Source organism: Diceros bicornis, chromosome 3, assembly GCF_020826845.1.
Source record: "Diceros bicornis minor isolate mBicDic1 chromosome 3, mDicBic1.mat.cur, whole genome shotgun sequence".
Taxonomy (NCBI): domain Eukaryota; kingdom Metazoa; phylum Chordata; class Mammalia; order Perissodactyla; family Rhinocerotidae; genus Diceros; species Diceros bicornis.
The window spans coordinates 50,264,393-50,279,226 of record NC_080742.1 but is presented as its reverse complement, the minus strand read 5'-3'; the positions used below and the strand labels follow the sequence as shown (position 1 = coordinate 50,279,226).

At 40.0% G+C, this 14,834-nt stretch overlaps 1 protein-coding gene across 1 annotated transcript in view; it reads left to right on the top strand.

The window, feature by feature from the left end:
- The window catches only part of SPMIP4 (sperm microtubule inner protein 4), a 43,426-nt gene extending 29,463 nt beyond the window's left edge, over nt 1-13,963 (top strand). Inside the window, exons 7-10 of the mRNA XM_058527342.1 lie at nt 414-502; nt 8,882-9,056; nt 9,350-9,441; nt 12,913-13,963. Coding sequence (XP_058383325.1) covers nt 414-502; nt 8,882-9,056; nt 9,350-9,441; nt 12,913-13,734 — 1,178 coding nt within the window. The 3' untranslated portion in view covers nt 13,735-13,963. The remainder of the gene's footprint in view (nt 1-413; nt 503-8,881; nt 9,057-9,349; nt 9,442-12,912) is intronic.
- The last annotated feature ends 871 nt before the right edge of the window (nt 13,964-14,834 follow it).

Below are 14,834 nucleotides of genomic sequence, written 5' to 3'. Positions count from 1 at the left end.
TTCTCCCTCAGTACCTTGTTGTTAAGCAAGTACTAACTCCATTTATTGATATTTAGGCAGGAAAGAGCCAAAAATATAGTATAGAAATATATTTGCTGAGCCTTCAGAGACTGGAAAGAGGATCCCAGAAGATTTATGATTTACCTGAGTCCCTCTGAGCAACCAGAAAGTGTAATGCCTCCTGCCTTGTCCTGCTGACAGCACTAGGGTTCGAGACTCACTCCGTGTGGCCCTCACGTTGCTCAGTAGGGGGCAAGGATTCAAACCAAGCTGTAACTGCAAAGCTAAACGTGCCCCTGCATTCCTCTCTACCTCCTAGTATCTTGTTTTTATTTATTTCACCCATAAATCCCAATAATTAGAAGGCTGTTCTTGTGCATTCAGGATAACAGTGCTTTTCCTAAAATTTTCAGGCAACCCTTACAGATACGAACTGCTTGATTTTCCCATGGATTCAAAGAAGAAAGCCTTGACTTGGCCAGGCCAGGGTGTATATTATGACGTAAGTATCTTTTAAAATATGTGTTTAAAACAAAGTAAAAAATGTTGTTACTCTATACGTTTATAAAAATCCAAAAGATGGATTGTTTTTATTTTCTATCTGGGTGAAAAACTTGCGATTTTGACCATGATTCACTTTTTTTTTTTTCCTCAGCTGATTTTATATACTTTGGGCAGTGAGGCAACATTTCCACAGTTACCAAAGAAGGTTCCCCCAAAAGAAAGTGGAGGAGGACTGTGTTTCACTCACCATGTGTCCCCCAATTCTAGTCTTATGATTCGTAATACACAAGTAACTCCAAATACGCATAGAGTTAATGGGAGAATTCAGAAAGATTTGCAGTTTATTGTCCCAACCATTGTATTTGTGTAGAATCAAAAATAAAATAAAACAGCCACTGTTTATTGAGAAATTGCTTCACACTAACCACTTTAGTTATAGTATGTCATTTAACTCCTACAATAGCCTCAAAAGGTTAGTATCATCATTCCCATTTTACAGATGAGGAAACTGAGGCTCAGAGAGTTTGTGGCTATCTGATGATCATAGAACTCAGGCTTGTGAATCTCCAGTTCCTGCTCTTAACCTCTGTACCATAAGTCCACATGGGTAAAAAGAGAAAATTTTAAATCATAAAGGAAAATATCTAGACATTTGAAAATAATAGTTAACATTCATTGGCCAGTTAGTTTGTGAGAGACAGTGCCAAGTCGTTTCTATATATTATCTCCTTGCATCTAACAGTCTATGAGGTAGGCAAGAAATAATTATGGAAGGCTGGAAACATTTGAATTTTACTTGGGAAGACCATTGTGGCAGGCCAGAGTGTGGTCACTGCAATGTCACACGGTCGTCTATGACGTAAGCAGTTTCCTGTTTGTTTTTTGTCAAGTTATACATCAAGAAAAATCCTTAAGGAAGAATCTGTTTTACTGGCTCTCTTTCATTCTTTCAGGCAAAATCTGTATCTAAGCAACTCAGAAATATGAGAAGTTGTTCTAGAGCCCATTCCATCATTACTTGTTCTTACAGCCAAAGTCTCCAGCTCTGTAATTCCGTTTCTTCTTTCAGTCTCTCTCATTTCTGCCTGCCCATTAAAATGCTGCTGTTGGGCCGGCCCCGTGGCTTAGCGGTTAAGTGCGCACGCTCCGCTGCTGGTGGCCGGGGTTCGGATCCCGGGCGCGCACCTACGCACCGCTTGTCTGGCCATGCTGAGGCCGCGTCCCACATACAGCAACTAGAAGGACGTGCAACTATGACATACAACTATCTACTGGGGCTTTGGGGAAAAAAAAGGAGGAGGATTGGCAACAGATGTAAGCTCAGGGCTGTTCTTCCTCAGCAAAAAGAGGAGGATTGACATGGATGTTAGCTCAGGGCTGATCTTCCTCACAAAAATAAAATAAAATAAAATGCTGCTGTCTTCATGTCACACCTCTTTGCAACAATCTTGACTAGCTCCCGTTTACCTAAGTGTAGATTCCAGTGCTTGAACTGAGCTACGAGGACCCTTCAGGATCTGGCCTTCCTTCCTTCCTACAGCCTGGCTCCACTCGCTAGTCCTACAACAGTTTCCTATTCAATGGAATGCTCTCCTCTCAGAGCCTCTCTGCCTATCTAAAATTTGCTCATTCCTCAAGGCTCAGCTCAACTCTCATTATTTCTGTTGCATAGTAGAAAGAGACCCAAATCAGGAGACCTATGTTCTAGTGAGTCCTGTATCTGTAATTGCTCTCTAAGTGATATTAGGCATATTGTGTCTCTTTTCTGAGCCTTAATTAATAAAATGTAATTTTTATTAATTTAATAATTTAATTTTAAATTAGAGTTTAATTTCAGTAAAATCTGTCCTACAAACTTCACAGGATATGAGGGTCATATGAAAGATATGAAAGCACTTTGAAAAACAGAAAGTGCTGTAATTTATAAAGCATTATTGCTCCAACAGAAGTGATTTCTCCTTCTTCTGACTTCCCACAACACTTATTACAACCAATAACTTTTCAAATGTATTTTATATCTCATAAAATAAATTGCAAGCTCTTTGAAAACGGAACATTGTATCATGTGTATATTCCCCACAGCACTTTGTACAAAAAATTTTTGACTGATTTGACTCCTCTTCTAATGAGTAAACCCACTTTCTTAACCTCTTCTAACTGATCTTCAGTCATTCTTCTGGCTCATCCCGAATCCTAATCAAGTTTTGCACTTCCCTGGATGAAGAAGTAAAAATAAAGTTGATACTGAGCTTGGTGGGTGTACCTGATAACCCATCTTCTTTTCTTTAGGATGACACCCTGCGCTTGTCTTCTCCTGCCTTTCACCACTTGACTGGGGGAGGTGGGCCAAGAGTCTTCACCTTTATCTGCTCTGTTCTGGTTTTGTTAAAGGAGGATATTTTTATAGTGTTTATCTTTCCTATTGCAGTGGTTCTCAACCTCAGCTGCACATTAGAATCACCTGAGTGCTTTTAGAAATCCCAGGCCCCAGGCTGTACCCCACCCACATCATAACTGATTACATAGTTGTAATCATCATTCTCTGAGGGTGGAACCCATAGCAAGAATGCCTTGTTCAAGAACTTGTAACTCGTATTTATGGGCTAACTTTTTTCTCTCTCCTCCTACTCCACCGTGTGCCCAATCGGAGGAAAAGGCGGGACAGCAATAACTTGATAAGAGTTCCAAAAATGTGTCTCCTAGCTGTAAAAGAGAAAACGCCAGGGGCCAGCTCTGTGGCTTAGCGATTAAGTGCGCGCGCTCCACTACTGGCGGCCCAGGTTCGGATCTCGGGTGCGCACCGACGCACCGCTTCTCCGGCCATGCTGAGGCCACGTCCCACGTACAGCAACTAGAAGGACGTGCAACTATGACATACAACTATCTACTAGGGCTTTGGGGAGAAAGGGGGAAAAAAGGGAGGAGGATTGGCAATAGATGTTAGCTCAGGGCTAATCTTCCTCACAAAAAAAAAAAAAGAGAAAGAGAAAACTCCAGCCATATTTTCCATCCAAGCCAATAAGAAAATACGTATAACATACTGGTAAAGAGTGTGAATTTTAAAGTGGCTCAGCTCCTGGCTCTAAAACTTACCAGCTGTATTACCCTGGATAATATACTTAACCCTTCAATACTTCAGTTGCCTCATAGATAAAATAGGAACAATAATAAAATCTACCTGATAGAGTTGTCTTGAGAATGAAATGCATGTAAAAGCACTCAGCACCATATTAGCAGATAGTGAGTTCATAATAAATGTCAGCTGCTGTCGGTATTATTATTCCAATGATTATAACACTTTGTTGACCCAGCAACATTAACAAATGGGTAGTCTTGGAAAGGAGAATATTCTAAATAAAAGGGTGTATTTTTAACCTTTTAAAAATTAAGTGCTAGGGCTTAATTTTTAACAGAGTATTTTAAATGTCATTTTGCCCTCATCCTTTTACTTTACATGTATGTGAAGCCTGTGTCTTCTGGAATTACAGAAATCTAGGTACCTCTTTCCCACCCAGACCCCAGAGCTGCCCTACCTTTTTGTCTCCTTGGCCTGGCCCAGTTTTCCCCACCAGAATTATTACTGACCACAGCACTCTAGCCACGCCTCCCCTGCCACCACTCTTCCCTCTGTGATCTCACTGACCATTTCCATCCATCACCAAGCCAATCAGAACATTCCTTTTCCTTTTATAATTGGCAAACAAATAGGTTATAATTTTTGAATTTTCCGGGCTGTTTTTGTTGTTATTTGCTCATGTGGCCAAAGACTTTTGTCCTTTTTTTTTTTTTTCAAGATTTTATTTATTTATTTTCTTTCCCCCCAAAGCCCCAGTAGATAGTTGTATGTCATAGCTGCACATCCTTCTAGCCGCTGCATGTGGGACGCTGCCCCAGCATGGCCGGAGAAGCGGTGCGTCGGTGCGTGCCCGGGATCCAAACCCGGGCCGCCGGCAGCGGAGCGCGCGCACTTAACCGCTAAGCCACGGGGCCGGCCCAACTTTTGTCCTTTCTATTTCTCAAAAACTCAAGACTAACTAAACTAACTAAAACTAAACTAATCATAGCTTTTGCAATACAAAAATATTCTTTAGGATGAAATCTACCTTGTAATCACTTTTGAGTAAGATGAGATATAAGCACAGACGTCAAGTGCCATAAACCTCCCTAACCTTGGACTATTTGAAATATTGTAACAAACGATTTTCAAAACCAGAGCCTCCTACCCAGTCTTCCTTAATTCTAAATATTTGGGAAGACCTTTGGCTTCCCTTGGAAAGAGCACTCACTCATATCACCCTTACAAAGGAGTGCGGTTTTCCTTCTTCAACCATCTGCCATCTTTCCAATCTAAGATGCCCATCCTCCTAAAGATACATCCCTCATTCTTAGGACAGTTCTGTCTCTCCACAAAAGCACCCATAATCCACATTCATCCTCAAATAACCATAATGAATTTGGCGAGCACGCAGGCATCTCCTTCAGAAAAGAGTCATCTCATCAAGTAACTGGTTGCCCACAGTGCACCTCTCCATTGCTGCCATCACCACCCTGAACCCCACCCTCCCACCTGCCCATCCCCAGCAACAACCAGGGTATCCAGAATGGAAACAAACTGGCACACTCTCTCTTCCCTACCACCCATGCTCCCCATTTACTACCTTCTACCCTCCACGTTCCTCCATTCTGTCCCAGGGAGCCCTTTTCTTCCATTGTGCCTCCTCTTCTCCCTTCAACTCTCTCTCCTCCAAAGTCCTAACTACATACCAAAAAAATAAAATTTCTGCCAGCTCTCTTATCTGCGCTCACTCTCTCTCTCCATTTCATATGTAAATGAGCCTAGTTCCTAATCATAACTTTTTTGTGTGTGTGTGAGGAAGATCAGCCCTGAGCTAACATCCGTGCTAATCCTCCTCTTTTTGCTGAGGAAGACCAGCTCTGAGCTAACATCTATTGCCAATCCTCCTCCTTTTTTTCCCCAAAGCCCCAGTAGATAGTTGTATGTCATAGTTGCACATCCTTCTAGTTGCTGTATGTGGGATGCGGCCTCAGCATGGTCGGAGAAGCGGTGCGTCGGTGCGCGCCCGGGATCCGAACTCGGGCCACCAGTAGCGGAGCGCGCGCACTTAACCGCTAAGCCACAGGGCTGGCCCGCTAATCATAACTTCTTAATGTAAAAATGGTGCTGAGACAAGAGAATTAAGTGAAATAATGATTTAATAAAGAACCAATGTCCCTAGTGCTAAAGTCTCTCCAAAGGGTAAAGTGATCTCCACAATAAACCTTTTCTTGTTCCTGTAAACGTCGTTAAGCCCATCATTCAAGACTAAAACAAAACAAAAAACTATATTTAATTTTTTTGCTTTATTTAATGTGTTACAACAATATTAATTTCTGTTATTTTATGGCAGTTTATGGAGGGACTTTACACCGATTTGCATATGATAGGTATTCAGTAAATGTTTATTAAATAAATTATGAGTTACATAGATTTTATGAGCTATGCTGGGAATGTAACTATAATTTATATAGCACTATTCCAGTGAGAATGTATTCCAAATTCAAAACAACATCACTTTTTTGTAGATTGGAGTATCTGCCTAGATACTGACCTCTCAGGAACTGGAATTCCTTCCTACCTTGTACTTACCTTCCATATCAGATACAAACTTTACCCTGTGAATAGGACATTTAACCAATGAATACCTACTGAGTGAATGATCACCAGCAGCCCCTCTCTCACTATCCTCTCAGAATAACATCACCCTAACGTAATGAAAATTGGCCAGCTCTCCACTCTCAAATGTTTCCTGACTCTAGACTCTTCCCAAGACACCACAGGCTACAGTAAAATTTCTCATTCCCTACTTTCTCTCTCTGTGCCCTTGATTACATTTCAGTAGGTAACTGCTGGTAGTTAAACCAGAGTAAGACACAAGATTAAGCCAGCCCCTCAGAATAATATTTGAAAAAAGTCCTTATTTCTAAGTAAGCTGGCTTTGTAAATCATGATAAAGACAAGGAGAACAAAGAGGGCTTTCTTTAGCCCTGAATAAACAAGCCACATATTTGTTAAAGATTGGTAGGGGTGGTTATCTAATACTTCTTGAGTCAGATTTCCAAGTGCCTTTTACCGTGACTCCTCTATATATGTAAATGGGGATCACTCCAACCTCACAGGGTTGCTGTGAGCAGCATCACCTCGGGCCCAGGAACTTTAGAGGACCCCATGCTTTAGAGGGCCCCGCTCTGGCCTTCCTCTGCCAGAAGGGGCAGGGAGTTCATGGGGGCAAGAGGATATGTCCATCTAGAGCCCATGCTCCCCCATCTTCCACACCAGATTGATGTTCGACCACAGAATTCCCTGACAAGGCTTTGAACCTAGTTCCAGGGCCTTCATGGGGTCTCTTCCTCAGGTCCATCCTCCCAGGGGTTGACAGTGCTGCCAAGCTAGGCCAAAGGGGTGGCCAAGATATGGCTGTTGGCCGGGCGCAGAGGTATTAGGTATGTGGAGCTTGAACTTGAGGGCTAGAGTACCCTCCTATCTTCAAGGCATTTCATAGCCTGGGATGGAACTAGAGGTAGAAAGAAAGCAGGAAAGAGTGCTAAGGCCAGGGGCCAGCAGCTGGCTGTTCCTAAACCACCGTGTCCCAATGCAGAATTTGGTATAATCTAAGAAGTCTAAATCTGGACCTGGTCTTCCAGGTTGTTATGAAGATATTTTGTCAAGGTAGGAGAATGGAACATTTTTTATTTATTTAACAGTTTATTTGCTTGATTTATAAGTTAAGCCATTTAGACTAATGGAATATGGGCTTCCATTTGTACTCTAGCCCCAGGACCTGCAAACATTAAGGGTGGGCCTGACTTTGAGGGCAACAAGTGCATAATGTTCAAGAAATGTTAATTCCAGGGGCTGGCCTGGTGGCGCAAGCGGTTAAGTGTGCGAGCTCTGCTTTGGTGGCCCAGGGTTCGCGAGTTCGGATCCCGGACGCACACCGATGCACCACTTGTCACATCATGCCGTGGCAGCGTCCCGTATAAAGTAGAGGACGATGGGCACAAATGTTAGCTCAGGGCCAGCCTTCCTCAGCAAAAAAAAAAAAAAAAAAAAGGAGGATTGGCATCGGATGTTAGCTCGGGGCTGATCTTCCTCACAAAAAAAAAAAAGAAAGAAAGAAATGTTAATTCCATACTTTCCACCACCATCCATACCTCTGCTCTTGCTGTTCACTTGGCCTCCCCATGTCTGCATGTCATTCAAGGCCTACTTTCTATGGTATGATATAACATGGCCGCTTGTCTCCTCCCTCTCTGTCCACTCCTAGCCCTATTTCCCTGTTCAGCTGGAATCAATCTTGCCCTCCTCTGAACTTCCAAATAATTTTGTCTTAACCTCTTTTATAACAAAGAGTTACTTTTCATCTTATAGTCATTTGTGTTCACGCCTTATCTCCCCTTCTAGCCAATACACTCCTGGATGGCAAGATTTGTTTCTGATCCATCCTTGTTTCCTGCCACTACCTTGCACATATAGGTGCTCAGTACATATTTATTGTGTGTCATCAAACTGAGAAAAAGTGAATTTCTGGGCTGGCCCCGTGGCTTAGCGGTTAAGTGCGCACGCTCCGCTGCTGGCAGCCCGGGTTCAGATCCCGGGCACGCACCAACGCACCGCTTTTCCGGCCATGCTGAGGCCGCGTCCCACATACAGCAACTAGAAGGATGTGCAGCTATGACATACAACTATCTACTGGGGCTTTGGGGGGAAAAAAATAAATAAATAAAAATCTTTAAAAAAAAAAAAAAAAGTAAATTTCTAAGTAACCAAAAAGACTGCAGTGAAACTCACTCATTCATTCACTTTTACATGCATACCTCCTTTTGAAAATAAAAAATAAAACTCCACAGTAAGCAGTTATGTCTACAGAATGAAAAATTTTATTTGAATTTGAGTGACTTAACCTTCATGAGAAATTCATAAAAGATATCAAATGGTGTCATTTCAGGTATGGAGGGAGAAGTGAGGGAGGCACACAACTTGAGCTAAACTTAGCCAAAGGAGCACCTCAGAGCCCTTTATATCTCAAATAAAATTTCACTGGGGGTAGAGTATTTCCAAGGACTGTTCTTCAGTGTACATTATGAGTCCCTGCTAAAGCAAAAGATTTTTAGGAAAGACGTTAGCATTCCTTTGACAAAATACTGTGTTTAACTCTAAATATGGTTACAGTTGTAGAAAATTAGTAATTAATGAAGAAAAAAATATAACTGACTTCAGCCTGGGATTTTGTTTGCCCCCTTCCTGCTGAGATAGCGCATCAGCCCTTACTCTACTGGATGACTTTAACAGCAATAATCTTTTATGTTCATATTCTAGTTTCCTAAATGTGTTGAGAAAAACAAGCCAGTATTCTACCCAAAACCTCCTAAAACCTTCGCTCCTAACACTTCTTCAAATTTGTGGGACCCTATTAACTCTCTAAAAGAAGCGAACATACAAAGAAATCTTGAGAGGTCCCACTGGATCACTTCGTACACTCATGACTTTACAGGTATGAGTTCATTTTAATACAAGTAAAAAGAACAAAATTGGAATATTTGATAAATGCTGTTACAAGCTTTTATCTTCTAATAGTTTTCCCTGTTTCCTAATCTAAGTACTAACAGAAATTAAGGTGGGTGGTAAGTTTCTCTTAGTGGGTAACTGGGAGGTACAGTTGGTTTTCATTTTATTAGTTCTAGTTATATTACAAAGGGGAATGGGTAAGTTTTTCTCTAAAAGGTCATTTAAGTGTCATTCTTCATTTACTGTAACAAAATAATAAGATGTGATGTTTCCATTAAGGTCTGGGGCCCATGAACCCCCTTGAACTGGATGATTACCATGAAAAGGAGGTAGCAGAGTTAACTGGACAGATAGGATTTGACCCAGAGCCTGTAAGTAATTGCAGTCAACTCTCAGTTATTTAGGGGGAAAGCATCCAGGTGTTGGGCTCCTTCTTGCTTTGCCCACTTTTTATTTGCTTCATGAGTACTGGTGACCAAGCTAGCAAAGGGAAAATTGAACTCATTTTAGAAGTTAATTCTGAATTGATTTGAACTGATTTGAATATCCTTGTCTACTATTTTGAAGAATAAGCAAGGTTTCTTTTCCTCTTCGTGGTACTGTTTTTTGTACAGATTTTCTACTATGCTGCTGTTCCTAAAATTTACAAAGGAATTGGTTGCAAACACTTACCTAGTAATTTAATGAGATTCTTAATAAATTCTGTGAATCTTTGCTTATTTGTATATCTGGTACATTATCACTGCTTTTGAAGAGATAAAGGCTTCTTCCTGGTACCTATAATAATTGAGAGTTCGCTGAATTACAAAGCCAATAAATTCTCTGCAAATATCAATAGAGATTTCTTAATTGATTACGTGAAATGGCCTGAAAGAAATGATCAAGCCCTTTAGTGATAGAAGTTATAATCTGTTGGCTTAATTATGTAAATGAAATAAAATTACCTAAAAGTATACCTTTATGTTGTTTATTTGGGGCCTAAATTTTATCCTCTAAAACTACAAAGTTTTTAAAACAAGATTAATATTTTCAGAGATGTAAATCGTGGAAAGACATATAAAAAACAAGTGTAAGATATTTCAATATGAACTCTTTTTCGACTGAACTGAACACATTTATTTTATATTAGCTTCAGTATTTCCCAAGGCAATATAAAATCATAACATCGGAAGTCGTTCCATAGACTGTGCTTTATCATTCACTGAAGCGTTTTTAATTTTCTTTATTTTTCACTTACAATGAGCATTCTCTAAGGCTAGAAAAGACTATACGTATACTCTGACATTGTCAGGTGTGTTCAGCAGCTATCTAGATTTCCACAGATGGGACCCTGTAGGGTCCAGCCCCTCAGGAAGCAGCTTTATCATCTTTACAAAGAAATACATACACACTTGTACAAAGGATGCTTGTCAAGTATATTAGATGAAAAATTATTGTGCAAGTGAATCAACACCTAAATTTTTATTAATAACAAGACGAAATATGCTGAAAATAGTTGGCAGTTTAAAAGAAAGTTTTAGTGAATCTTGCTGTTTTCTAACTAAAACATAACATACTCTCAGAAGGCATGTTATAGGGGTAATAAATATGTGTATGAAATATTTTGTTGTTTGTTGTTAGTGACATGGAGTCAATTCCTACTCCTAGTCAATTCCAACCCTCTGTACAGCAGAGCAGAACCCTGCCCAGTCTCTTTGCACCATGCTGTCACCTCCCGACGCTATATCAGACAATCCTCCGCTGCTATTCATAGAGTTTTCATGGCCAGTTTTTTCAGAAATGGGTGGCCAGGTCCTTCTTCATAGTCTATCTTAGGCTGGAAGCTCCACTGAAACCTTTCCACTATGGGTGACCCTGTTGGTATCTGAAATACCGGTGGCATAGCTTTCAGCATCACAGCAACATGCAGCTGCCACATTATGACAACTGACAGATGGGTGGTGTGGTTCTCCGACAGGGCAATGAACCCGGGCTACGAGGTGAGAGCACCGAGTCTTAACCACTAGACCACCAGGGCTGGCCATTTTGTTGTAGTAGAATAAAATTAAGGTACTAAAAACTGCTTCTTGCATAAAGGGATACTGTCAAAGTAGGATATGATACACCCTATACTTTTTTGTTTATGGCAAATTTAACAAAGCATTTCAAAGGGCTGGGGTTTTTTTTTTCTTTTTTTCATAGTATCTACTCAAACCTGATTAGCTAAAGGTTATAACAGATTTGTTAGTAACAACATGGAAATTCCAACTATGAACAAATTAGGTTCCAAAAGGATGCTCCTAAGTCCATTATGTTTTCTAGTTCCAAACTACAGTTATTATTTTCTCACCATTCTCATTTTTATTATTTCTGCCATCAATTCCATCATTGTCATATATCCATTCTTTTTTAGTTTTTTTCTTCAACATATAAAAATTTTGAAACATACAGAAAAGTTGAAATAGCTTTACAGTAACACCCATATCCCCATCACCTAGATTCTACCATTAGAATTTTATTATATTTATTTTACCACATAATCTATCCATCTTTCCATCCCTTCAAGCATCCATCAATATACTTTATTATTTTTTATGTATTTCAGAGTAAATTGCAGACATTAGTATACTTCACTCCTAAACATTCAGCATGCATATCATTAACGAGAGTTCAATTTGTTTGCAGTTCTTTCTTTTAAGGTAAAATATACATTCAATGAAATAGCACAAATCTTAAGTGTACATTCAATGAGTTTTCACAAACACATACATCGTTTTTTCTTTTCTTTTTTTTTTTTGTGAGGAAGATCAGCCCTGAGCCAACATCCATGCCAAACCTCCTCTTTTTGCTGAGGAAGACTGGCCCTGGGCTAACATCTGTGCCTATCTTCCTCCACTTTATATGGGACGCTACCACAGCACGGCCTGACAAGCAGTACATTGGTGCGTGCCCGGGATCCGAACCCCGGGCCGCCAGCAGCGGAGCACACGCACTTAACCGCTACACCACGGCGCTGGCCCCCCACGTACATCTTTGTAACCCAAACCCCTATCAATATATTGAACATTACCATCATCCCAGAAAGCTCCCTCATGCCCCTTCCAAGTCAACTCCTCCACTCTTCCTCCTGCCCCCCCTAAACATATATATCTATTAATAACCCTCTGAATACACTCACTTCTTTTGCAGTTACCAGACATGATTGAGTTCACAATATTTATTGAACATCTCAAAAAGAAGCACAGATATAACACCTCCCCTCAGACCAGTGTTTCCCGAAGCATAGCACATCACTGGCCTCATCATCACCCAAGATGCTTGTTAAAAAAGCAGATTCCTGAGCCCCACTGCAAACCTTCTGAATCACAATCTCAGAGGATCAAGCTTAGAAACCTCATTTTCTGCCAGCTCCAAAGCTGGTTCTGATTCACTAAGGTTTAAGAACCCTTGCCTTGGCCTAATAAAGAAGGCTTTGGCTGAGATTTAAATAACTGCACATAACTGTTGACATCATCTGTTGGTGATGGGCAGAAGTTTTGTTCCACTGATTCTTTTATATCTTTGAAAGTTTGAAAGCAAAGAGTTCCAACATAGAGGAATCTCTCTATAGCCAAGTAAAAATATGCTCTTTCCATATTAGCAAAAACCAATAGAAGAGAAAACGTGTTTATTAGGACCCAAATTTCAATGTCTTTAAATAAATAAATATCAAAGAACATTGCAATGTGCATTCCTACACCTATCCTGTGTTTACTTAGACAATGAAAATGGATATGACTTTTGACCTGCCATTTGTGGCAATATCTTTATAGTACCAAATTTATTAATTAATTGATTTTCTCCATTTTGTCCCACCAATACAGCAAGAAAAATTCCATCCTGTCTTAAAACCTCCCAGACCCTTGGAAGGACGAATTGCCCGATTGATTCAGAACCGACGTCCTCTGGAGGCTATTGTCCAGCAAAAACCACCTTCCTGTCCAGATTGTACCCCTAGAGTTTTGTGTACTTTTCATACTTTTGTACCCAGTTCTGCAGAAATGATGGCACTTAGCAATAACACACCGGTGGGTGTGACCCATAAAAATCAGGCAATTGAAGACAAGATTAAGGAAGAACAAAGCTTGCTATCTACCTATGCACTCCCACCTTGTTACCCAACAAAAGATCTGACTAACATTTATGACATAAAACCATTTCCAAAAATCACAGATACTGAAAAGACAGAAGATTTGTACTGGAGACAGCTGTCATTAAAACCCCAACCTACATCTTACTGTAACCCCAACCATTACCTTCAGTATGAACATTTTAAATCTCCCATACATAACCAGTTTACTATGTGTCAAAACCCCGTTAGCCTTAGTAAGTCTAGTATTTTACAAAGTAAACCAGACTTGGAAGCTTTCGATTTAGAACATTTTTTAAGTAAGCCAGAAGAACAGTTGACCTTGAACATGGAAAGCGACGAAGAAACAAGACCTATTCTGGGTTGGATTCCTAGAGCTGGAGTGGCCAAGCCTCAGACCAACCTGCTGGAGCTTAAGAATTCTTTTTCAAAAAGTCGTGCACAAAAATGTTTCCATAAATCAATTCTAGAAGACTATAAAGACCTCAGGGATAAGGAGCATTCGGCGATGAAACACCAATTCTATGGCTATAATTCCTATTATTTCTATAATTGAGATATTCATCATTCCCTTCAAAACCTAGCCTCTTGCAAAAAAAATAATAATAATAACAATTTCTTCCCTGTTGCTAGATTCTGTTTCCTAGAAGAGCCATAATGACCTTGTTAATGAAGTTTATGTTTTCAGGAATTTAAGTTAGGATCTGGTCAGAGGAACCCAGAAAAAGTGATATTCTGACTTCTTGAAAAGTTTAACAATTTGGCAATAAAATATTAGAACCAGAAAAATTTATAGTCTTTAATCTTACTTTCAAATTATACTCCAAGGAGGGCCGGCCCAGTGGCTTAGCGGTTAAGTGCGTGCGCTCTGCTGCTGGCGGCCCGGATTCGGATCCCGGGCGCGCACCAACGCACCACTTCTCCGGCCATGCTGGGGCCGCGTCCCACATACAGCAACTAGAAGGATGTGCAGCTATGACATACAACTATCTACTGGGGCTTTGGGGGAAAAATAAATAAATAAAATCTTTAAAAAAAAAAAAAATTATACTCCAAGGAAATTTTTACAAAATCATGAACAACAGTGTTTATGACAAAGTTTATATCATCATTTTACAAAAAATGAATATTTGAAAACAACTCAGATGCCCAATAACTGACATGTCTATACAAACTTTAGTACCTTAATAAAATAAATATGTGAACACTGTCCCTTTATGTAAATATACAAAATATCATCAGGTACAAAAGACAAAACTCAAATGCCAGTTCACTGAGGGATGGACTGCTCTACAAACTACATCACCTTAATAAAATAAACATGTGGGCCCTGTTCCTTTGTGTAAACGTGGACAAAATAAGTCATTAGAAAAGATGAAACCCAAAATACTCTGCATGCTTGCATTCTAAGTTGGATGTTTCTTTTCCTTTACCCTTCTGATAGAGAAACATAACCATTTCTTTTATGCATAAAAAATGATTTTATTGTGAAGTTCTAGCAAATTGCTTTAATTAGTAACTAATGAGTTCTAATTGTGGTAAGAAAGGATGGTGCCTTAGTCTGTTTGGGCTGCTATAACAAAATACCATAAACTAGGTGGCTTATAAACAACAAACATTTATTTCTCACAGTTCTGGAGGCTGCGAAGTCCAAAG